Here is a 25,987-nt window from a genome sequence, read left to right as displayed (position 1 = left end):
ACCCTGTCGTTCTCCGCTAACATCAAGGCGGTGACCCGATCCTGTAGGTTCATGCTCTACAACATTCGGAGAGTACGACCCTGCCTTACACAGGAAGCGGCACAGGTCCTAATCCAGGCACTTGTCATCTCACGTCTGGATTACTGCAACTCGCTGTTGGCTGGGCTCCCTGCCTGTGCCATTAAACCCCTACAACTCATCCAGAATGCCGCAGCCCGTCTGGTGTTCAACCTTCCCAAGTTCTCTCACGTCACCCCGCTCCTCCGCACACTCCACTGGCTTCCAGTTGAAGCTCGCATCTGCTACAAGACCATGGTGCTTGCCTACGGAGCTGTGAGGGGAACGGCACCTCCGTACCTTCAGGCTCTGATCAGTCCCTACACCCAAACGAGGGCATTGCGTTCATCCACCTCTGGCCTGCTGGCCCCCCCAGTTCCCTCTCAGCCCAATCAAAACTGTTCGCTGCTCTGGCACCCCAATGGTGGAACAAGCTCCCTCACGACGCCAGGACAGTGGAGTCACTCACCACCTTCCGGAGACACTTGAAACCCCACCTCTTTAAGGAATACCTGGGATAGGATAAAGTAATCCTTCTACCCCCCCTTACCCCACACCCCCCCCAAAAAAAAAAAAAAAAAAATATATATATATATATATATACATATTGTAAAGTGGTTATCCCACTGGCTATAAGGTGAATGCACCAATTTGTAAGTCGCTCTGGATAAGAGCGTCTGCTAAATGACGTAAATGTAAAATGTAAATGTAACTACAAGAAACATCTGACCGCTGTGATTGCCAACAAGGGTTTTGCCACCAAGTACTAAGTCATGTTTTGCAGAGGGGTCAAATACTTATTTCCCTCATTAAAATGCAAATCAATTTCTATCATTTTTGACATGCGTTTTTCTAGATTTTTTTGTTGTTATTCTTTCTCACTGTTCAAATAAACCTACCATTAAAATTATAGACTGATCATGTCTTTGTCAGTGGGCAAACGTACAAAATCAGCAGGGGATCAAATACTTTTTTCCCTCACTGTTGATATAAATTGCACAAGAATTATACATTTATGGATTTTTAAGTTATTGTTTTATCTTTCTTTAACCCGCCAGACACCCACCCGCCATTCATCCACACAATATTTCATGACCCTAAACCCGCCAGCCCCGCGGATATAACGGCGGTTACTGCGGGTTATGAGTCAACCTGCGCATCACTGATCATTATTGTGACATCATGCTTATTTTATCAATGTACACTGCAGTGATACTTTGTGCTTCACCTAGTGTGTGTGTGTGTGTTGTGTGTTGTGTTGTGTGTGTGTGTGTGTGTGTGTGTGTGTGTGTGTGTGTGTGTGTGTGCGCAGTCAGCCAGGGCGGTGAAGGTACTGAAGGAGTGTATCCGTCTGAAGCCGGATGACCCCACCATCCCCTTACTAGCTGTCAAGCTGTGCATTGGAGCACTCCATTGGGTGAGAAATGGCAACACGCCCTGCCATTGTCCCTCAGAGATCTCTGATATAAATCAGTATATTATTTGTCCTTTATGATTAGTTTTCTGTACATTTATAAGATTCTACTTATCTCTCTCTCTTTCTTTCTCTCTCTCTCACTGTCTAGCTGGAGGAAGGAGAGCGATTTGCTAAGATGGTGGTGGACATGGGGGAGAAGGCTTCAGAGTTCCGAGCTAAAGGTTACCTAGCCATTGGCCTGGTGTACAGCCTCAAGGCCACAGACGGTGAGGGACAGCTCCCACTTTCTGCCACTGACCTCGTACAGTATTGCACCTTGGGCCAGGGCTCTGTCTCAATTGCTTAAAAACATGTCCTCTCCTCGTCTCCTCCCTTTCATTTGCCCTGACTGGACAGGTAAAAACAATAGTGGAATCTCAGTAGGAAAGCTTTCACCTGCTCAGTTCTTTTAGATCAGAGTGAGGTAAGGAGAGGAAGGATTTTCAAGGACTTTTTATGTGACATGACCAGGAAAGCTCCTGGCTCTAGATTCTACCCTCTCTCTCTCCCCACAGTTATCATTCACACCCAGACACACTAACAGAAACTGACTAACTCTGATGTATGACAGTCCCACTGTACATTGCTCTCCTCTCACTACCACATTTTGCTTATCTCCTCTGGAACATATGGTGGAGACAAGCTGAATATTTATGACATAATGCAGCATAATGTATGCATCCTTCCCTCCCTCCCTCCTGAACAGAATCACTCCTCTCATTTCTCATTCTCTCCCTCTCTCAATCTCCTTCCACTGCTCCCATCTTTTCTACACTCCATTTCACTCGCTCTTAAATGCTCTCTCAATTTACCTGTGGCTCTCGCATATGCTTCCTTCTCTCTTCTCTCCTATTCTTTTACCTACTTTCTTTCCCTTCATCTGGCCATTCTTTCTTTTCTCATTTTATCTTTCATCTCTCATATCTCCTCTCCATCTCCCACACCGCTCAATCCCCCTCCTGTCTCTCTCTCGCTCTCTCTAACCCTACAGCTTCCCTACGGGGGATGCAGGAGGAGTATCAGAGGAAGGCCCTGGGTGCGTTCCAGAGGTGAGTCAGTTTTGTAAGAATTTGGCGTCCCTGGGGCCCACCTGTCCCTGGTTCCCCTAATGGAGGCAGAGTCATCTTCCGTGTCACACCACTCTCCTTGTCCCCTCCCCCTCCTCCTCCCCCACCCTAGGTCTCCCCTTCCCTTTCTCTGTCCCTGTCTCTGCTGTCTCTCTGGGGCATCTCTGCCTGTTCCTGGCTCCCCTAATGGAGGTAGAGTCATCCTCACTCTCACACCACTCTATTGACACATTAACTATGCAGTGGTGTAAAAGAGCCCATTTAAGCCTCTGGGAAGAACCATGTAAGCCAACCTCCCTCTGTGTCTCTCAAGTGGTTTGAAGCAGGACAGGACAGGACAAGGCTGGGCGAGGCTTGTTCAGTAGGATGGATGGATACTTCACTCACTCTAGGTTAGTCCCCTGGTGGTCCCAGTGTAATAGGACCTGACACTCTGTAGGATAGTGGTTCAAAAAATCATAGTGAGTGCATTCATTTCCCTGCTTTATGATATGATACTACAAGCAGCATTCTCGGTAGCAGTCATGCAAGTGAAAAAAACCAGAACACCAATAGTGGATCAATAGTATTTGAAGGACACTTTACCTCCCCACTCACTTCTCCTCGTCTCTCTGTTTCAGGGCCCAGAGCTTGTCCCCCACAGATCACCTGGCTGCCTTCTACCTGGCCCTGCAGCTGGCTGTGTCACGGCAGGTAAGGTCTGGACACACACACGCACAGTGGCTCAGAGAGTCATGATGGGACTAATCTGTTTGTGAAAGCTGGTCTAGCAGCACTGATACTCTCCGTAGATAGAGGTGTGTGTGTGTGTGTGGTCAAAGCTCCAACCCCCTAGGAGGTAGCAGTGCTCATCTTTCACACGGGTCACTCTAAGGTCACCGCAAACTCTCTCTTTCTATCCCTCCCGCTCCCCTCTCTCTGCCATCTCTTCCTCTCCTCTCCTCTCACCTTATTTTACTTCTCCATCTCCTTCTCAACTCCAGACTCTCCTCCCTATATTCCCCCTCCCGGTCTCCTTCTCAACTCCAGACTCTCCTCCCTATATTCCCCCTCCCGGTCTCCTTCTCAACTCCAGACTCTCCTTCCTATATTCCCCCTCCCGGTCTCTTTCTCCTCTCTTTGTTCTTTCACTATAATCTCGCCTCCATCCTCCCATCCCAGAAACACAACAGCCATAAACAGGAATAAATACACAATAAGCAATGATAACTTGGCTATATACAAGGGGTACCAGTACCGAGTCGATGTGAAGGGGTACGAGGTAATTGAGGTAGATATATACATATAATTTAGATAGGGATAAAGTGACTAGGCAACAGGATAGATAATAAACAGTAGCAGCAGCGTATGTGATGAGTCAAAAGAGTGTGTAAAAAGGGTCAATGCTGATAGACCAGGTAGCTATTTGGTTAACTATTTCACAAAGTATTTAGCAGTCTTATGGCTTGGGAGTAGAAGCTGTTCAGGGTCCTGTTGGTTCCAGACTTGGTGCATCGGTACCGCTTGCCATGTGGTAGCAGAGAGAATAGTATATGACTTGGGTGGCTGGAGTCTTTGACAATTTTTAGGGCCTTCCTCTGACACCACCTGGTATAGAGGTCCTGGATGGTAGGGAGCTCGGCCCCAGTGATGTACTGGGCCGTACGCACTACCCTCTATAGCGCCATGCGGTCGGATGCCAAGCAGTTGCCATACCAAGTGGTGATGCAGCCAGTCAGGATGCTGAGAGGGAGAGGGAGAGAGATCTTTATTTTATAAAAAAATATACCTTTATTGGCTCAATAATTACATCATTAAAAGCAGAAACTTTATTTCATTTTAAACTACCTAGAAAGTTAAAAACAAGCCCCCCTCTTCGTCCACTGTACATAAAACCCCCCCTGATGCCCCACACCCCTACAAAATCCCCCAGACGGTTCACCAGCCCCCCATATACATGCTCCGGTGTTAACCGAGCCCGCACCAGCCCCAGCAGCACAGCTCTGGGGTCCGTACACCCCGCCCCCTGCATCTCATGTTTCCTGGTCTTCCACATTGGCATTTTTGCCTGCCCCAACAGGTAGTTTACTAGGCAGTCCCATCGCCTGTTGGCTACGCTATACTTAGGCCCTCCAACGTATTGATCCAGAGTCAGCTCCAACCCTAGGCATGTACACCACCGACCCAGGACAGAAAGTAACCTTACCAGACTGGAACAAGAAAAAACAGATGCTGTACTGTATCCTCCTCCTCACAGAACAGACACCCCCTCCCCACCAATGGATCAAGATACGACACGTATCTGTTCATAGCGGTAGCCCCATGAATAATCCTCCACTGTAGATCAGCAATACGCTTCTCTATAGGGGGCTTATACAGGGAGCGCCAACATCCTCTCAGAGAAGAGGCCGGTCCCAACACCCCTCTGAGCCACCTTCACAGCCACCGTGTACAGAGCCTTTTTGCTGGCTGTGCAACAGGCCCCCAGCTCCGGAGTCTTGAAAGATAGGATCATTCCCTCCCCCTCCTGGTGTTCCCCTGCAGCGGCAGCAATGTTGAAATGAGGTAGGACAGTGTCGTTTGTGGTTAGACAGTCCAGTCTCTGCCTACGCCCCAGCAGCTCTCTGAACAAGCCCGGTAGTGCAGCACGGACCCCCTCCACCACCTGCTGCAGCAGCCTGGTTGAATTTATGGAGGAAGCCTCTGCCATGTCACTGGCAGATTTCCACCCAGCTTCTTCTTGCAGGTCACCCTACATAGTGAACCCCGCTCTCACAAGCCTGGCCCGCAAGCTGGCAGAGGTCAGCAGTCTGGTCTGGATGAGTGGGTTGTGAAACCGTGGCTCCTGGCTGTGAAATGTCTGTGTGAACAGATAGTATTTTTTCACGCCCAAAGCACAGCGTTGCCTGTGAGACAGACGTATCAGCCTCGGAGTCAGCGTTGCCACTACCCTCGGTGTCAGCGTTGCCACTACCCTCGGTAACCACTGCCGGGAGCTCAGTCACTATCAAGCCCGCCCCTGAGCTCCCCGCCACAGCAACCTCCGCTACATTAACATTAACATCATTAACATTAACATCAACAGTATGGATGATGGAATCTTGCAATTCCGATGTTTGGGGTTGAGTCTGGACCTGGAGTGGAGGCCGGGGCTGCTCTCATTGGGCTAGCAAATTTCCAGTAGCGTGCGAGCTCTAGCATCAGGTCACCATCGGGAATGGACGGTGGCACATTGGATATAGTAACACTCATAGCCAGGGAGCATTTCGAGTAACACCTGTCTCAACCAGCCGGTTGATAAGGCGCTCCTCTTTGAGAAACACAACCACCGCTTTATTCATTTGCGAAGCAGTTGAAAGATTTTCATAGCCAACCTGTTCTCACACAGCGAGGAGAACATTCTCCACCGTCACATTCGGCTCAGGCATACACCTGAAACCATGACGGAGAGACAGGGACGCTTTTCCACCTGAGACGCCATCCCCACTCCGCGACTAACTCCCCCAACAATGAAGGCTATGTCACCACTAAAATAAATCACTTAGCCTAAATCTTGCAGGGGAAATAAGAAATATTACCAAAAAATAAACAGTAAACCCCTGCACCACCCACAGCACCCTCACACATAAAGTGTTGATTTGAGACACGGGGAGCCGGGAAATAATGTGACGAGACGCATCGGGGAAAGAAAATGTTTTTCAAACAATGAGAAGGAAATTGAATGTCAAGGGTGGATTTGTGACGCAAGGTCTGGAGGGGAGAGGAAGGGGAGTGGAGAAGTAGAGGGGAGGGATGAGGGTAGGGAGGAGGAGGAGAAAGGAGAAGGAGTGGAGGGGGAGGTGAGGAGCATAGAGGAGAAGGAGAGGTGGTAGAAAAGAGAAGGGAAGGTTGAGGAGGAGAGGGATAGGAGAGGGATAGGAGAGGAGAGAGAGGGATTGTGAATTATAAATTATATTCAGTAACAACCATTGTAATATAAAACTCCGAGGTGACTCTAATACCAAATACAGTCTCCGAGTAGATTAATCTGCTGGCCAGTATTGATACACACACACACAACCACACACACAAACACACACCGCTAACATTCACTACATGGCCAAAGGTATGTGGACACCAGCTCTTCAAACATCTCATTCCAAATTCAGGGGCATTAATATGGAGTTGGTCCCCCCTTTGCTGCTATAACAGCCTCTACTCTTCTGGGAAGGCTTTCCACTAGATGTTGGAACATTGCTGCGGGGACTTGCTTCCATTCAGCCACAAGAGCATTAGTGAGGTCGATTAGGCCTGGCTCGCAGTCGGCGTTCCAATTCATCCCAAAGGTGTTCGATGGGGTTGAGGTCAGGGCTCTGTGGAGGCAAGTCAAGTTCTTCCACACCTATCTCGACAAACCACCTCTGTATGGACCTCGCTTTGTGCACGGGGGCATTGTCATGCTGAAACAGGAAAGGGCCTTCCCCAAACTGTTGCCACAAAGTTGGAAGCACAGAATCGTCTAGAATGTCATTGTGTGCTGTAGCGTTAAAATATCCCTTCATTGGAACTAAGGGGCCTAGCCCGAACCATGAAAAACAGCCCCAGACCATTATTCCTCCTCCACCAAACTGTACAGATGGTACTATGCATTTGGGCAGGTAGCGTTCTCCTGGCATCCTCTAACCCAGGTTCGTCCGTCGGACTGCCAGATGGTGAAGTGTGATTCATCACTCCAAAGAACGCGTTTCCACTGCTCCAGAGTCCAATGGTGGCGAGCTTTACACCAGTCCAGCCGACGCTTGGCATTGCGCATGGTGATCTTAGGCTTGTGTGTGGCTGCCCGGCCATGGAAACCCATTTCATGAAGCTCCCGACGAACAGTTATTGTGCTGACGTTGCTTCCAGAGGCAGTTTGGAACTCGGTAGTGAGTGTTGCAACCGAGGACAGATAATTTTTACGCACTATGCGCTTCAGCACTCAGCGGTCCCGTTCTGTGATCTTGTGTGGCCTACCACTTCGCAGCTGAGCCGTTGTTGCTCCTAGACATTTCCACTTCACAATAACAGCACTTACAGTTGACCGGGGCAGCTCTTGCAGGGCAAATATTTGACTAACTGACTTGTTGGAAAGGTGGCTTCCTATGACAGTGCCACGTTGAAAGTCACTGAGCTCTTCAGTACGGGTCATTCTACTGCCAATGTTTGTCTATGGAGATTGCATGGCTGTGTGCTCGATTTTATACACCTGTCAGCAATGGGTGTGGCTGAAATAGCCGAATCCACTAATTTGAACGCTTTTGGCCATGTAGTGTATACCATTGATTTCCGGCAGCGGTAGACCAATGAAAAGGACCTGATATTAGTCATTTTCTGGGTAGATTTAAGCATGTGTTAACAAGTAATTTATGTCTGACCATGTATCTACTCCATCAGAGATGTGATTGGCTGAGCTGGGAGAGACATTAGCATAGATATAATAACCCTGTTATATCTGTGATTGGTTGGCACAAGATGGGCATGCATGGGGGGAAAAAATACATTAAAACTGATGAAGTGAAAACTGAGCAAGTACATTAGCTATTTGCCTTTAATTAATGTCAAGGGTAAAGGTTAGGGATTAGTGATTCAATTTACTTTTGTGGTCTGAAAGGGCTTTCTACCGTAACATTGTATCCATATAATGAGTTCAAATGTAATAGGGGTTAAGGTTAGGGTTCCTCCATACTTCTGTCCCCTCCAGCATGGCCAGATAGCAGCACCCCTAGCTGTGGATGACTGGTGGTGATCTGACCCGTGTCGTCTGTGTGCTGTAGATCCCGGAGGCGCTGGGGTACGTGCGTCAGGCTCTGCAGCTGCAGGGAGACGACGTGCACTCACTCCACCTGCTGGCCCTGCTGCTGTCGGCTCAGAAACACTACCACGACGCTCTCAACATCATCGAGATGGCCCTCAGCGAGTACCCCGAGAACTTCATGTGAGTCTGGAGTCTGGCCTTTCTCCACAACAGACTCACTCTTATACCCTCTTTATTTTGTATTTATTAGGATCCCCATTAGCTGTTGCCAAGGCAGCCGCTACTCTTCCTGGGGTCCGAACAGGAGCAAAACAATCACAAGAAAACAATAGTCTACATCGGGGGTATTCAACTCTTACCCTATGAGGTCCGGAGCCTGCTGGTTTTCTGTTCTACCTGATAATTAATTGCACACACCTGGTGTCACAGGTCTAAATCAGTCCCTGATTAGAGGGTAACAATGACAAAATACAGTGGAACTGGCTTAGAGGTCCAATACATCACATAAGACACTGTGCACTATACAAATGTACACTGCTCCACCATTACAAATGTACAATATAACATTTACAGTATTACAACAAAACAATGTTACAATGTGTGTGTGTGTCTCTTCACAGTCCGTGTTGTGCCGAGGTGTTGTTTTATCTTATACTTCTCAGGCATGCCATCACAGAGGCATTCTACAACATTGGCGTTGGCATGTAGACAAACACATTAACCAAAGTATCAGTCAGTGTGCCACTCTGCTCAATGCCGGCCGGCCAGCCATCCACACACACATACACACACACCACACACACACAAAGATCCACTTGGTTATTTTGGCGGCAGAGAGGGAAAGCAATTTCTAATTCATTGTTTTTTTCAAGTATTTTTGTTACAGATAGAAATCACAGTGCTCCTCCCCATCTCCTCTCCTCCTCTCCTCCTCTCCATCTCCTCTCCTCCTCTCCTCCTCCCCATCTTCTCCTCTCCATCTCCTCTCCTCCTCTCCATCTCCTCTCAGACTCCTCTGACTCCTCTCCATCTCCTCTCCATCTCCTCTCCTCCGCCCCATCTCCTCTCCTCCACATCTCCTCTTCTCCTCTCCATCTCCTCTTCTCCTCTCCATCTCCTCTCCTCCTCCTCCCCATCTCCTCTTCTCCTCCCCCCATCTCCTCTCCTCCTCTCCATCTCCTCTCCCCATCTTCTCTCCTCCTATCATCTCCTCTTCTCCTCTCCTCCCCCTCTCCTCCTCTCCCTCTCCTCCTCCCACATCTCCTCTCCATCTCCTCTCCTCCTCCCCATCTCCTCCTCTCCATATCCTCTTCTCCTCCTCCTCTCCTCCTCCCCCATCTCCTTTCCATCTCCTCTCCTCCTCTCCATCTCCTCTCCTCCACTCCATCTCCTCTCCTCCTCCTCTCCTCCTCCCCATCTCCTCTCCTCCTCCTCCTCCCCATCTCCTCTCCTCCTCCCCATCTCCTCTCCTCTTCCCCATCTCCTCTCCTCCTCCACATCTCCTCTTCTCCTCTCCATCTCCTCTCCTCCTCCTCCCCATCTCCTCTTCTCCTCCCCCCATCTCCTCTCCTCCTCTCCATCTCCTCTCCCCATCTTCTCTCCTATCATCTCCTCTTCTCCTCTCCTCCTCCTCTCCCTCTCCTCCTCCCACATCTCCTCTCCATCTCCTCTCCTCCTCCCCATCTCCTCCTCCCCATCTCCTCCTCTCCATCTCCTCTCCTCCTCCCCATCTCCTCCTCTCCATATCCTCTTCTCCTCCTCCCCCATCTCCTTTCCATCTCCTCTCCTCCACCTCTCCTCCACTCCATCTCCTCTCCTCCTCCCCATCTCCTCTCCTCCTCCCCATCTCCTCTCCTCTTCCCCATCTCCTCTCCTCCTCCCCATCTCCTCTTCTCCTCTCCTCCTCCTCTCCTTCTCTCCATCTCTTCTCCATCTCCTCTCCTCCTCCCCATCTCCTCTCCTCCTCCCCATCTCCTCTCCCATCTCCTCCTCCTCTCCATCTCCTCCCCTCCCCTCCTCCACCTCCTCTCCTCCACTCCATCTCCTCTCCTCCTCTCCTCTCCTCTCCTCTCCTCCTCCCCATCTCCCCTTCCTCCTCCCCATCTCCTCTCCTACTTCCCATCTCCTCTTCTCCTCTCCTCCTCCACTCCCATATCCTCTTCTCCTCTCCTCCTCCACTCCATCTCCTCCCCTCCTCCATCTCCTCTCCCCCTCCCATCTCCTCTCCTCCTCTGCATCTCCTCTCCTCCTTCCCATCTCCTCTTCTCCTCTCCTCCCTTCCACCTCCTCTCCTCCTCCTCTCTTCCATCTCCTCTCATCTCCTCTCTCTCTCCCTCCCCCATCTCCTCTCCTCCTCCTCCACCTCCTCTCCTCCACTCCATCTCCTCTCCTCCTCTCCATCTCCTCTACTCCTCCCCATCTCCTCTCCTCCTCCCCAGCTCCTCTTCTCCTCTCCTCCTCCTCTTCTCCTCTCCTCCTCCTCTTCTTCTCTCCATCTCCTCTACTCCTCCCCCATCTCCTCTCCTCCCCCATCTCCTCTTCTCCTCTCCTCCCTCCCTTCCATCTCCTCTCCTCCTCCCCATCTCCTCTCCATCTCCTCTCCTCCTCTCATCCTCCTCCACTCCATCTCCTCTCCTCCACTCCATCTCCTCTCCATCTCCTCTCCTCCTCTCCTCCTCTCCATCTCCTCTACATCTCCTCTCCTCCTCCCCATCTTTCCCATCTCCTCTCCTCCTCTCCTCCTCCTCTTCTTCTCTCCATCTCCTCTCCATCTCCTCTCCTCCTCCCCCATCTCCTCTCCTCCTCCCCATCTATAATAATAATATGCCATTTAGCAGACGCTTTTATCCAAAGCGACTTACAGTCATGTGCACATACATGTTTACGTATGGGTGGTCCCGGGGATCGAACCCATTACACTGGCGTTACAAGCGCCATGCTCTACCAATTGAGCTACAGAGGACCATCTCCTCTCCCATCTCCTCTTCTCCTCTCCTCCTCATCTCCATCTCCTCCCCATCTCCTCTCCTCCTCCCCATCTCCTCTCCTCCTCTCCATCTCCTCCTCCTCCCCATCTCCTCTCCACATCTCCTCTCCTCCTCCCCATCTCCTCTCCTCCTTCCCATCTCCTCTTCTCCTCTCCTCCTCTCATCTCTTCCTCCCCATCTCCTTTCCTCCTCCCATCTCCTCTTCTCCTCTCCTCCTCCTCTCCATCTCCTCCACCTCCTCTCCTCCTCCCCATCTCCTCCTCCCCATCTCCTCTACTCCTCCCCCATCTCCTCTCCTCCTCCTCCCCATCTCCTCTCCTCCTTCCCATCTCCTCTTTTCCTCTCCTCCTCCTCCCCCATCTCCTCTCCTCTTCTCCATCCCCTCCCCATCTCCTCTCCTCCTCTCCGGTGTCTGATGGTTAATTTGTATACAAACACTTCCCCTCTAACACCCCTGTCTCTGTGTAATCCGGAGATCCTTTTTTTCTCCCTTTTCCCTGCTCTGTTTGTTTCCAGTGTTTGAATCTCTCCATTTCTAATAGATTTAGCCTGCTGTACCCTCAGGGCACCACGGTGCTGGCTGCTGTGCCTCTCTCTCTGCCTCAGCCACTTACACAACTTGAAAAATAACACGATTTTAACTTTTTTTTTTCATGAGCTTGATCATCTTTCCCTGGGGGAGAGTGGTGTGTGTGTGTGTGTGTGTGTGTGTGTGTGTGTGTGTGCACATGCCTGTGTGTGTGTGTGCACATGCCTGTGTGTGTGTGTGCACATGCCTGTGTGTGTGTGTGTGTGCGCATGCCTGTGTGTGTGTGTGTGTAAAATCATGATGCTGAGGGTGAATGCTGTGAATATGTGTGTAAAAAGAGCTGTAATGGTGTATTGTACAGTTATTATTTGTGTGAAAACATTGCAGAGAAGATTCAAGGCATGCGGGTTGTTGCACATTCATACACATAGTGAATCCTTACCATAACACACAGCAGAAACACACCAGACACACACACACACACACACACAGACATAGGAGTCCTGTTCAGTAGCTGGTACTGTATGTTGGGATGAGAAAGTGATGAAAGGGTGACGGTAATGTGATGTTTGAATGGGAACTACTTATACTGAACTAAAATATAAACGCAACATGTAAAGTGTTGGTCCTATGTTTCATGAGCTGAAATAAAAGATCCCAGCAATTTTCCATACGCACAAAAATCATATTTCTCTCAAATGTTGTGCATACATTTAATAATAATAATAATATGCCATTTAGCAGACGCTTTTATCCAAAGCGACTTACAGTCATGCGTGCATACATTTTTGTGTATGGGTGGTCCCGGGGATCGAACCCACTACCTTGGCGTTACAAGCGCCGTGGTCTAACAGCTGAGCTACAGAGGACCACACATTTGTTTACATCCCTGTTAGAAACCATTTCTCCTTTGCCAAAGTAATCCATCCACCTGACAGGTGTGGCATATCAAGTGCTGAGAGGGGGGTACTGAGGAGTATTTCTGTCTGAAATAAAGCCCTTTTGTGGGGGAAAAAAATCATTCTGATTTGCTAGGCCTGGCTCCCAAGTGGGTGGGCCTATGCCCTCCCAGGCCCACCCTGGTTGCGCCCCTGCCCAGTCATGTGAAATCCATAGATTAGGGCCTAATGAATTTATTTCAATTGAACTGCAACTCAGATAGATTGTCATTTATTTCACTACACTGCGCTGGGAGGAACGCAATAGGCTGGGAGGGAGGAGAGCAGAAGGGTGGATGAGGGGGTTCTATAAATGAAAACTGTATTCTCCTATTCGCTCTTCTCTCTCTCTTTTTCTCTTTCTCTCTCTCTGCTCTGTCTCTCTCTCTCTCTCTCTCTCTCTGCTCAAATTGGCATTAATCTTTCATTACCCCCCCCCCCTTCCAGGCATCCTAGAGATAGAATTCTAGTGCTACTCATTGAAGATGTAGTGTGAGTGTGTAGCAGGGTGGAGGATGCTTTCCTCTCTCTGCAACCTCACACTGTTGTCTTCTGTGTTAATGTGTTGTGTCTTCTGTGTTTTAAACTGTGCGTTTCCCCTGTGTTTGCCTGCAGTCTGTTATTCACCAAGGTGAAGCTAGAGACGTTGTGTCAAGGACCTGAGGAGGCTCTGCTCACCTGCAAACACATGCTACAGATCTGGAAGTCCTGTTACAACCTCACCAACCCCAGGTACAGTAGAGTACTACCCATTACACTGGCAACATGCTCTGTCCGCTAAATACAACTGAACTGTGTAAGAAGATGGCAGTAAATACAGTGGGGCAAAAAAGTATTTAGTCAGCCACCAATTGTGCAAGTTCTCCCACTTAAAAAGATGAGATAGGCCTGTAATTTTCATCATAGGTACACGTCAACTATGACAGACAAATTGAGATTTTTTTTCTCCAGAAAATCACATTGTAGGATTTTTTATGAATTTCTTTGCAAATTATGGTGGAAAATAAGTATTTGGTCACCTACAAACAAGCAAGATTTCTGGCTCTCACAGACCTGTAACTTCTTCTTTAAGAGGCTCCTCTGTCCTCCACTCGTTACCTGTATTAATGGCACCTGTTTGAACTTGTTATCAGTATAAAAGACACCTGTCCACAACCTCAAACAGTCACACTCCAAACTCCACTATGGCCAAGACCAAAGAGCTGTCAAAGGACACCAGAAACAAAATTGTAGACCTGCACCAGGCTGGGAAGACTGAATCTGCAATAGGTAAGCAGCTTGGTTTGAAGAAATCAACTGTGGGAGCAATTATTAGGAAATGGAAGACATACAAGACCACTGATAATCTACCTCGATCTGGGGCTCCACGCAAGATCTCACCCCGTGGGGTCAAAATGATCACAAGAATCCCAGAACCACACGGGGGGACCTAGTGAATGACCTGCAGAGAGCTGGGACCAAAGTAACAAAGCCTACCATCAGTAACACACTACGCCGCCAGGGACTCAAATCCTGCAGTGCAAGACGTGTCCCCCTGCTTAAGCCAGTACATGTCCAGGCCCGTCTGAAGTTTGCTAGAGTGCATTTGGATGATCCAGAAGAGGATTGGGAGAATGTCATATGGTCAGATGAAACCAAAATATAACTTTTTGGTAAAAACTCAACTCGTCGTGTTTGGAGGACAAAGAATGCTGAGTTGCATCCAAAGAACACCATACCTACTGTGAAGCATGGGGGTGGAAACATCATGCTTTGGGGCTGTTTTTCTGCAAAGGGACCAGGACGACTGATCCGTGTAAAGGAAAGAATGAATGGGGCCATGTATCGTGAGATTTTGAGTGAAAACCTCCTTCCATCAGCAAGGGCATTGAAGATGAAACGTGGCTGGGTCTTTCAGCATGACAATGATCCCAAACACACCGCCCGGGCAACGAAGGAGTGGCTTCGTAAGAAGCATTTCAAGGTCCTGGAGTGGCCTAGCCAGTCTCCAGATCTCAACCCCATAGAAAATCATTGGAGGGAGTTGAAAGTCCGTGTTGCCCAGCGACAGCCCCAAAACATCACTGCTCTAGAGGAGATCTGCATGGAGGAATGGGCCAAAATACCAGCAACAGTATGTGAAAGCCTTGTGAAGACTTACAGAAAACGTTTGACCTGTGTCATTGCCAACAAAGGGTATATAACAAAGTATTGAGAAACGTTTGTTATTGACCAAATACTTATTTTCCACCATAATTTGCAAATAAATTCATAAAAAATCCTACAATGTGATTTTCTGGATTTTTTTTTCCCTCATTTTCTCTGTCATAGTTGACGTGTACCTATGATGAAAATTACAGGCCTCTCTCATCTTTTTAAGTGGGAGAACTTGCACAATTGGTGGCTGACTAAATACTTTTTTTCCCCACTGTAAATGTTGGACACAATACCATTGCAAGCTGCAGTATTACAAACCACCTTCAGGAACAGGATCATTATGCCTCACACACTCAAAATGTAGTCTTTTGGAATGTAAGAGAAGAAGGAGTGAGGGAGATTGATCTGAGTCTGGGGCCAAATGTGCATTATCTCCATTTCCTGTGTGAAAATTAAGCTCCAACTTTAGCCACATCTCCTGCAAAAGGCTGGTATTAACTATGATGAGAGAGAGCAGAACTGCTTCCCTGATTATATCCATGGCTTTTTAACATGCTTTAAAGAATCCACTGAAGCTATACTGTACATAAAGAATCACAGGCCTGAGATCAGAGGACTTTGTGATTACTGTTGCTGTAAAAAGGGCTTTATAAAAACATTTGCCTTGATTGATTGATTGAGCTAAATGATGTATTACATAACTCGACTCACTTCCTTACTGTTGCTGAATCCCATCTAGACATAAACCTAGTTCCTCCAGTGGCTCCCTCTGTGCATCCCAAATGGCACCCTATTCCCTATGTAATGCACTACACACCTCTATGGGCTCCTGTCATAGGTAGTGAACTACAAAATGGATAGAGTGCCCTTTGGAACGCAGCCCATCTGCAGTTAATGGCAGCCATGCAGCAGAGAGAGAGTCAGTGTGGACAGATCAGTCCCTCACATCATGTCAGCCTCTCGTTAAACTGGAGAATTATTCCACTGAGACCAATTACAAGTAACCAGACTCCTCTCCTCCTAGTCCACTGCTGCAGCCACAGCACCAACACACACACACACACACACACACACACACACACAGCATGAGACTAGACCGGAGCCGAGGCTACTGTAGCCTTCTTATTCCTGTACTGCATAGTCTGTCTGCAATTTATACAGGGTGCAGGAGCAGCTCATTATAGAAGGTGAGATAGCATTTACTTCAGACAAAACCTACAGGAGGGGAAATATACCGGTAGATGACACATTGCCGTGTTAAAGTTAGTCAGGAGCTCTGTTTTATGGCAGTTTGTCTGTCTCGCGTTTTGAGTTTTACTGCCTAAGCGTGCGTAGCACTTTCCCGTCAATGCAGTTAAAATATACCGTCCAGAACAAACAACAGAAAAGAACTGGACTCTGTACTCTTGTTTCTCTCATGGCTCTGATTTCCTGGATATGACTGATTGAGGAGAAAGACGCAGTAGGTCCTGACAGGGACCAGTAGTCCACACAGTGCACCAGACCAATGCATCATAATGTTTAACTGTCACTGTGACATTTGACTAGGGGATCTCTCCAACTCCATGACTGTCCAGTCCATCATCGTTCCTCTGTTTTATGAAGTAGATTTTGCATTAAAGTGTTCGTACCAGAGGCAGACCCAGTTTGCTGCCTGCTACAGTGCATTCGTAAAGTATACAGACCCCTTCTCTTTTTCCACATTTTGTTACTTTACAGCCTTATTCTAAAATGTATTAAATAAATAAAAATCCTCATCAATCTACACACAATACCCCATAATGACAAAGTGAAAACAGGTTTATAGAAATGTTTGCAAATTTATAACATTTAAAAAAAACAGAAATACCTTATTTACATAAGTATTCAGACCCTTTTCGATGACACTCGAAATTGATTGGACATGATTTGGAAAGGAACACACCTGTCTATATAAGGTCCCACAGTTGACAGTGCATGTTAGAGCAAAAACCAAGCCACGAGGTCGAAGGAATTGTCCGTAGAGCTCCGAGACAGGATTGTGTCGAGGCACAGATCTGGGGAAGGGTACCACAAAATTCTGCAGCATTGGAGATCCCCAAGAACACAGTGGCCTCCATCATTCTTAAATGGAAGAAGTTTGGAACCATCAGGACTCTTCCTAGAGCTGGCCGCCCGGCCAAACTGAGCAATCGGGGGAGAAGTACCTTGGTCAGGGAGGTGACCAAGAACCCGATGGTCACTCTGACAGAGCTCTAGAGTTCCTCTGTTGAGATGGGAGAATTTTCCAGAAGGACAACCATCTCTGCAGCACTCCACCAATCAGGCCTTTATAGTAGAGTGGTCAGACGGAAGCCACTCCTCAGTAAAAGGCACATTGCAGCCTGCTTGGAGTTTGCCAAAAGCCACCTAAAGGACTCTCAAATATTCTCTGGTCTGATGAAACCAAGATTGAACTCTTTGGCCTGAATGCCAAGCGCCACGTCTGGAGGAAACCTGGCACCATCCCTACATTGAAGCATGGTGGTAGCAGCATCAAACCACCAAACTGTGGGGATGTTTTTTAGCAGTAGGGACTGGGAGACTAGTCAGGATCGAGGAAAAGATGAACGGAGCAAAGTACAGAGAGATCTTTGATGAAAACCTGCTCCAGAGTGCTCAGGACCTCAGACTGGGGCGAAGGTTCACCTTCCAACAGGACAACGACCCTAAGCACACAGCCAAGACAACTCAGGAGTGGCTTTGGGACAAGTCTCTGAATGTCCTTGAGTGGCCCAGCCAGAGCCCGGATTTGAAACCGATATAACATCTCTGGAGAGGTCTAAAAATAGATGTGCAGCAACGCTCCCCATCCAACCTGACACCGCTTGAGAGGATCTGCAGAGAAGAATGGGAGAAACTCCCCAAATACAGGTGTGCCAAGCTTGTAGCGTCATACCCAAAGGCGCTTCAACAAAGTACTGAGTAATGGGTCTGAATACTTATGTAAATGTGATATTTCTGTTTTTTCTTTTTAATACATTTGCAAAATCTTCTAAAAACCTGTTTTTGTGTTGTCATTATGGGGTATTGTGTGTAGATTCAGAAAAAAACAAAAAACATTTTAATCCATTTTAGAATGGCTGTAACATAACAAAATGTGGAAAAAGTCAAGGGGTCTGATTTCTTCCCGAATGCACTGTATGTGTTGCGTGGTGGTGTGTCAAACCTCCCTCCTAAACTTGGAGCGTTGCTCTCGGTTTCATCACCCATACCATGCAGTAAGCGTGAATCTACCTGAGACACACAAGAACACAGCTCTTAGTCTGAGCAGCTGTCATTCTAAGAGAATAGATGGGCTGAGAGGGGTTTTCGGAAGCTTAGCTAGCTAGTTGGTGTTTAACATATTTTCTGTCTGTGTGTCCAGTGATTCGGGTCGAGGCAGCAGCCTGTTGGACAGAGCCATAGCAGACAGAAGGACGCTAAATGCCATGACGCTGCCTGACTTCAGTGACCCAGAGACAGGTAGGTGTCACCTCACTACCAGTACCTTACAACAATAGCTTTGTACCAGTACCTCACAATAATAGACATGTAGGTGAGTCTTAAAGCAAAACACTATCTTACCCCAGGACATTTAACATGGTGTCTATCCCAGAAAAAGAGAAGCAGGAGCACTGAAGATGTCTGCAGGTAATGAAAATGTATTACAATATATTCCAGGGACATACATATAGTTTGAATGATAAAGCCTCAGTACCATGTCCAAGCCCCTATAGTCACAGTGTGTCCTGTCCTGTCTCAACATGACTACAGTAACTACAGCTACACCTATATCTCTCTCAACACAGTATCATACCTGTCTCTCTCTCTGGCGCCATGGCAACAGGGTTTATGGCCATACTGAAGTAATGAGGAAACTAGTCGTTGTTGTTAAGGGCTGAATCTCTAACCAACCACTCTGCCACTCAGCGATCAAAGCTGTCGAAGTCATTGGTTGGGGATTCAGCCAAGGAATGACATTCTAGGCATACATACATACATACATACATGCATTGCCTTCGGAAAGTATTCAGACCCCTTGACTTTTTCAAAATGTTGTTAGGTTATAGGCTTATTCTAAGATTGATTAAATTGTTTTTTTCCCCCTCATCAATCTAAACCTTAAACCCCCATCATAAAACCCTAACAGGTTTTTAGATTTTTTGCTAATTTATTACAAATAAAAAACGGAAATATTACATTTACATAAGTATTCACACCCTTTACTCAGTACTTTGTTGAAGCACATTTGGCAGCGATTACAGCATCGAGTCTTCTTGGGTATGATACTACAAGCTTGGAACACCTGTATTTGGGGTGTTTCTCCCATTCTTCTCTGCAGATCCTCTCAAGCTCTGTCAGGTTGGATGGGGAGCGTTGCTGCACAGCTATTTTCAGGTCTCTCCAGAGATGTTAGATCGGGTTCAAGTCCGGCCTCTATCTGGGCCACTCAAGAACATTCAGAGACTTGTCCCGAAGCTACTCCTGCGTTTTGGCTTTGTGCTTAGGGTCGTTGTTCTGTTGGAAGGTGAACCTTCGCCCCAGTCTGAGGTCCTGAGCGCTCTGGAGCAGGTTTTCATCAAAGATCTCTCCGCACTTTGCTACCCTTCCCCAGATCTGTGCCTCAACACAATCCTGTCTCGAAGCTCTACGGATGATTCCTTTGACCTCATGGCTTGGTTTCTGCTCTGACATGCACTGTCACCTTATATAGACAGGTGTGTTTCTTTCCAAATCATGTCCAATCAATTGAATTTACCACAGGTGGACTCCAATCAAGTTGTAGAAACATTTCAAGGATGATCAATGGAAACAGGATGCACCTGAGCTCAATTTCGAGTGTCATAGAAAAGGGTCTGAATACTTATGTAAATAAGGTATTTCTGTTTTTAATTTTTAACGCAAACATTTCCAAAAACCTGTTTTCGCTTTGTCATTATGGGGTATTGTGTTTAGATTGCTGAGGAATTGTTTTTATTTAATCCATTTTAGAATAAGGCTGTAACGTAACAAAATGTGGAAAAAGTCAAGGGGTCCGAATACCTCCCGAAGGCACTGTACATATACTGAACAAAAATATAAATGCAACATGCAACAATTTCAACGGTTTTACTGAGTTACAGATCATAGAAGGAAATCAGCCAATTGAAATAAATTAAATTAGGCCCTAATATATGGATTTCACATGACTGGGCAGGGGCGAAGCCATGGGTTGGCCTGGGAGGGCATAGGCCCACCCACTCAGAATGAGTTTTTACCCACAATAGGGCTTTATTACAAACAGAAATACTCCTCAGTTTCATCTGCTATTTGGGTGGCTGGTCTCAGATGATTCCGCAGGTGAAGAAGCCGGATGTGGAGGTCCTGGGCTGGCGTGGTTACACGTGGTCTGCGGTTGTGAGGCCGGTTGGATGTACTGCCAAATTCTCTAAAACGACGTTTGAGGATGCTTATGGTAGAGAAATTAACATTACATTCTCTGGCAACAGCTCTGGTGGACATTCCTGCAGTCATCATGCCAATTGCACACTCCCTAAAAACTTGAGACATCTGTGGCATTGTGTTGTGTGACAAAACTGCACATTTTAGAGTTGCCTTTTATTGTCCCCAACACAAGGTGCACCTGTGTAATGATCATGCTGTTTAATCAGCTTCTTGATATGCCACACCTGTCAAGTGGATGGATTATCTTGACAAATGATAAATGCTCACTATTAGGGATGTTAACAAATTTATGCACAACATTTTAGTGGAATACGCTTTTTGTGTGTATGGAACATTTCGGGGATCTTTTATTTCAGCTCATGAAACACTTTACATGTTGCGTTTATATTTTTGTTCAGTATACATACAGTACCAGTCAAAAGTTTGGACACATCTACTCATTCCAGGGTTTTTCTTTATTTTTACTATTTTCTACGTTGTAGAATAATAGTGAAGACATCAAAGCTATGAAATAACACATATGGAATCATGTAGTAACCAAAAAAAAGTGTTAAACAAATCTAAATGTATTTTATGTTTGAGATTCTTCAAAGTAGCCACCCTTTGCTTTGATGACAGCTTTGCACACGCTTGGCATTCTCTCAACCAGCTTCATGAGGTAGTCACCTGGAATGCACTACAATTAACAGGTGTGCCTTGTTAAAAGTTAATTTGTGGAATTTCTTTCCTTCTTACTGTGTTTGAGCCAATCAGTTGTGTTGTGACAAGGTAGGGGTGGTATACAGAAGATAGCCCTATTTGGTAAAAGACCAAGTCCATATTATGGCAAAAACACCTCAAATAAGCAAAGAGAAATGACAGTCCATCATTACTTGAAGGTGAGTCAATCCAGAACATTTCAAGAACTTTTAAAGTTTATTCAAGCGCAGTCGCAAAAACCATCAAGCGCTATGATGAAACTGGCTCTCGTGAGGACCGCCACAGGAAAGGAAGACCCAGAGTTACCTCTGCTGCAGAGGATAATTTCATTAGAGTTAACTGCACCGAAGATTGCAGCCCAAATAAATGCTTCACAGAGTTCAAGTAACAGACACATCTCAACATCAACTGTTCAGAGGAGACTGTGTGAATCAAGCCTTCATGGTCGAATTGCTGCAAAGAAACCACTACTAAAGGACACCAATAAGAAGAAGAGACATGCTTGGGCCAAGAAACACGAGCAATGGACAATAGATCAGTGGAAATCTGTCCTTTTGGTCTGATGAGTCCAAATTTGAGATTTTTGGTTCCAACCACTGTGTCTCTTTAAGACGCAGAGTAGGTGAACGGATGATCTCCGCGTGTGTGGTTCCCACCGTGAAGCATGGAGGAGGAGGTATGATGGTGTGGGGGTGCTTTGCTGATGACACTGTCTTTGATTTATTTAGAATTCAAGGCACACTTAACCGGCATGGCTACCACAGCATTCTGCAGCGATACGCCATCCCATCTGGTTTGCAATTAGTGGGACTGTCATTTGTTTTTCAACAGGATTGTGTAAGGGCGATTTGAGCAAGAAGGAGAGTGATGGAGTGCAGCATCAGATGACCTGGCCTCCACAATCCCCCGACCTCAACCAAATTGAGATGGTTTGGGATGAGTTGGACCGCAGAGTGAAGGAAATGCAGCCAACAAGTGCTCAGCAGATGTGGGAACTCCTTTAAGACTGTTGGAAAAGCATTCCAGGTGAAGCTGGTTGAGAGAATGCCAAGAGTGTGCAAAGCTGTCATCAAGGCAAAGGGTGGCTACTTTGAAGAATCTAAAATATAAAATATATTTTGATTTGTTTAACACTTTTTTGGTTACTACATGATTCCATATGTTTTATTTCATAGTTTTGATGTCTTCATTATTATTCTACAATGTAGAAACATTTAAAAAATAAAGAAAAACACTGGAATGAATAGGTGTGTCCAAACTTTTGACTGGTACTGTACATACAGTGAGGGAAAAACGTATTTGATCCCCTGCTGATTTTGTACGTTTTCCCACTGACAAAGAAATGATCAGTCTATAATTTTAATGGTAGGTTTATTTGAACAGTGAGAGACAGAATAACAACAAAAAAATCCAGAAAAACGCATGTCAAAAATGTTATAAATTGATTTGCATTTTAATGAGGGAATTAAGGATTTGACCCCTCTGCAAAACATGACTTAGTACTTGGTGGCAAAACCCTTGTTGGCAATCACAGAGGTCATACGTTTTTTGTAATTGGCCACCAGGTTTGCACACATCTCAGGAGAGATTTTGTCCCATTTTGCAGATCTTCTCCAAGTCATTAAGGTTTCGAGCCTGACGTTTGGCAACTCGAACCTTCAGCTCCCTCCACAGATTTTCTATGGGATTAAGGTCTGGAGACTGGCTAGGCCACTCCAGGACCTTAATGTGCTTCTTCTTGAGCCACTCCTTTGTTGCCTTGGCCGTGTGTTTTGGGTCATTGTCATGCTGGAATACCCATCCACGACCCATTTTCAATGCCCTGGCTGAGAGAAGGAGGTTCTCACCCAAGATTTGACGGTACATGGCCCGTCTATCGTCCCTTTGATGCGGTGAAGTTGTCCTGTCCCCTTAGCAGAAAAACACCCCCAAAGCACCTCCACCTCCATGTTTGACGGTGGGGATGGTGTTCTTGGGGTCATAGGCAGCATTCCTCCTCCTGCAAACACGGCGAGTTGAGTTGATGCCAAAGAGCACCATTTTGGTCTCATCTGACCACAAAACCTTCACCCAGTTCTCCTCTGAATCATTCAGATGTTCATTGGCAAACTTCAGACGGGCATGTATATGTGCTTTCTTGAGCAGGGGGACCTTGCGTGTGCTGCAGGATTTCAGTCCTTCACAGCGTAGTGTGTTGCCAATTGTTTTCTTGGTGACTATGGTCCCAGCTGCCTTGAGATCATTGACAAGATCCTCCCGTGTAGTTCTGGGCTGATTCCTCACCATTCTCATGATCATTGCAACTCCACGAGGTGAGATCTTGCATGGAGCCCCAGGCCGAGGGAGATTGACAGTTATTTTGTGTTTCTTCCATTTGCGAATAATCGCACCAACTGTTGTCACCTTCTCACCAAGCTGCTTGGCGATGGTCTTGTAACTCATTCCAGCCTTGTGTAGATCTACAATCTTGTCCCTGACATCCTTGGAGAGCTCTTTGGTCTTGGCCATGGTGGAGAGTTTGGAATCTGATTGATTGATTGCTTCTGTGGACAGGTGTCGTTTATACAGGTAACAAGCTGAGATTAGGAGCACTCCGTTTAAGAGTGTGCTCCTAATCTAAACTCGTTACCTGTATAAAAGACACCTGGGAGCCAGAAATCTTTCTGATTGAGAGAGGGTCAAATACGTATTTCCCTCATTAAAATGCAAATCAATTTATAACATTTTTGACATGTGTTTTTCTGGATTTTGTTGTTGTTATTCTGTCTCTCATTGTTCAAATAAACCTACCATTAAAATTATAGACTGATCATTTCTTTGTCAGTGGGCAAACGTACAAAATCAGCAGGGGATCAAATACTTTTTTCCCTCACTGTACATACATACTGTACATACATAAGGATTAGGTGTACAGTAGGTCTCTGTCAGTGCAGCTAGAAAACATCACTTTCATGCTGAGTAAGCAGTCTGTCCAGACATTACACCATCACATCTTGTATTTCCTCTTCCGTCCCTGTCATGGGTGTTAAGACCTTGTAGTTGCATCCTGTCAAAGTGTGAGCCTTGGTTTTAGACTTTGAAGGTTTTTTACTGCAGTGTTCAATGTCCAACAGTTTTTCTTTACTACCACAATAAAGGCTTTTATATCTGTGTTACCCCATACAGTATTATATTAGCTCACTGATCAACTGAAAGGTTTCTCTAAGTCAGCCATTTTTCTCTTCTTTCAGTCAGACGTTGCTAAGGAAACGACTGCAGTTCTGTGTTTTCTATATATCTGTGTCATCGCATACTTTTCTGTTGTTTCTAGTCTCTGGCTCTGGCTCCTCCTCTCTCTCGGGGTCCGAGCCCGCCTCCCCTTCTTCCGCTCTCTTTCACACCGGCCCCTCCCTCCACCCTCCTCCACTCCTCGCCGGGTAGGGGGCCATCATGCTTTCTGTCACCACATCCTTCAATGACAGTCCAACAATAGTAATGCTCCTCTGCACCGCCCACCACCGCGTGCGGCCAATGGCATGGTGTGGTGTGCGTGACTCACTGCCCAATCACAGTGATGCTTGCTGAGTGTGCATTTTTGTGGTGTGTGTTGTATATACGCTGAGTGTACAAAACATTAGGAACATCTTCCTAATATTGAATTGCACCCCCTTTTGCCCTCAGAACAGCCTTAATTTGTCAGTGCATGGACTCTACAAGGTGTTGAAAGCGTTCCACAGGGATGCTGGCCCATGTTGACTCCAATGCTTCCCACAGTTGTGTCAAGTTGGCTGGGTGTCCTTTTGGTGGTGGACCATTCTTGATACATACGGGAAACTGTTGAGCGTGAAAAACCCAGCAGCGTTGCAGCTCTTGATACACTCAAATCAGTGCGCCTGGCACCAAATACCATACCCCATTCAAAGGCACTTAAATATTTTGTCTTGCCCACCCTCTGAATGGCACACATACACAATCCATGTCTCAATTGTTTCAAGGCTTAAAAATCCTTCTTTAAGCTGTCTCCTCCCCCTCATCTACACTGATTTGAAGTGGATTTAACAAGTGACATCAATAATGGATCATAGCTTTCACCTGGATTCACCTGGTCAGTCTATGTCATGGAAAGAGCAGGTGTGCCTATTGTGTTGTACACTCAGTGTATAGTTCCTTAACAGTGCTGAAAACCATGCTGGAAAGGACAAGGTGAAAACAATATCCAGGCAGCACAGTATGATTCAGGTCGGCCTAACAGTCTGATTCAGGTTGGCCTAACTGTATGAATCAGGTCGGCCTAACTGTATGAGTCAGGTCGGCCTAACTGTATGAATCAGGTCGGCCTAACTGTATGATTCAGGTCGGCGTAACAGTATGAGTCAGGTCGGCCTAACTGTATGAGTCAGGTCGGCCTAAATGTATGAATCAGGTCGGCCTAACTGTATGAGTCAGGTCGGCCTAACTGTATGAGTCAGGTCGGCCTAACTGTATGAGTCAGGTCGGCCTAACTGTATGAATCAGGTCGGCCTAACTGTATGAGTCAGGTCGGCCTAACTGTATGAGTCAGGTCGGCCTAACTGTATGAGTCAGGTCGGCCTAACTGTATGAATCAGGTCGGCCTAACTGTATGAGTCAGGTCGGCCTAACTGTATGAGTCAGGTCGGCCTAACTGTATGAGTCAGGTCGGCCTAACTGTATGAATCAGGTCGGCCCACGGAGACATTGAGAGGGTGACGTTAAGTCCCTAATCTGCCTGAGTGGCCGTCCCGTCCGGTTTAGACTGAATGAGTCAGCAGCCACTGATGATATGAGAAGGAAAGAGAGGCATACGAACGGCATCGTATCTACAGTTGAAGTTGGAAGTTTACATACACCTTAGCCAAATACATTTGAACTCAGTTTTTCACAATTCCTGACATTTAATCCTAGTAACAATTCCCTGTTTTAT

At 46.7% G+C, this 25,987-nt stretch overlaps 1 protein-coding gene across 1 annotated transcript in view; it reads left to right on the top strand.

The window, feature by feature from the left end:
• LOC311102887 (tetratricopeptide repeat protein 7B-like) overlaps positions 1-25,987 on the top strand; it is a 91,512-nt gene that overhangs the window by 42,614 nt on the left and 22,911 nt on the right. Inside the window, exons 11-17 of the mRNA XM_084144345.1 lie at positions 1,370-1,474; positions 1,623-1,740; positions 2,505-2,562; positions 3,201-3,273; positions 8,352-8,512; positions 13,402-13,518; positions 18,308-18,405. Coding sequence (XP_084000471.1) covers positions 1,370-1,474; positions 1,623-1,740; positions 2,505-2,562; positions 3,201-3,273; positions 8,352-8,512; positions 13,402-13,518; positions 18,308-18,405 — 730 coding nt within the window. The remainder of the gene's footprint in view (positions 1-1,369; positions 1,475-1,622; positions 1,741-2,504; positions 2,563-3,200; positions 3,274-8,351; positions 8,513-13,401; positions 13,519-18,307; positions 18,406-25,987) is intronic.

Source organism: Coregonus lavaretus (assembly GCF_964263955.1).
Source record: "Coregonus lavaretus genome assembly, chromosome: 27".
Lineage (NCBI taxonomy): Eukaryota > Metazoa > Chordata > Actinopteri > Salmoniformes > Salmonidae > Coregonus > Coregonus lavaretus.
Note: the sequence above shows the minus strand (reverse complement) of the source record. Positions and strands in the feature narration are given on the sequence as shown.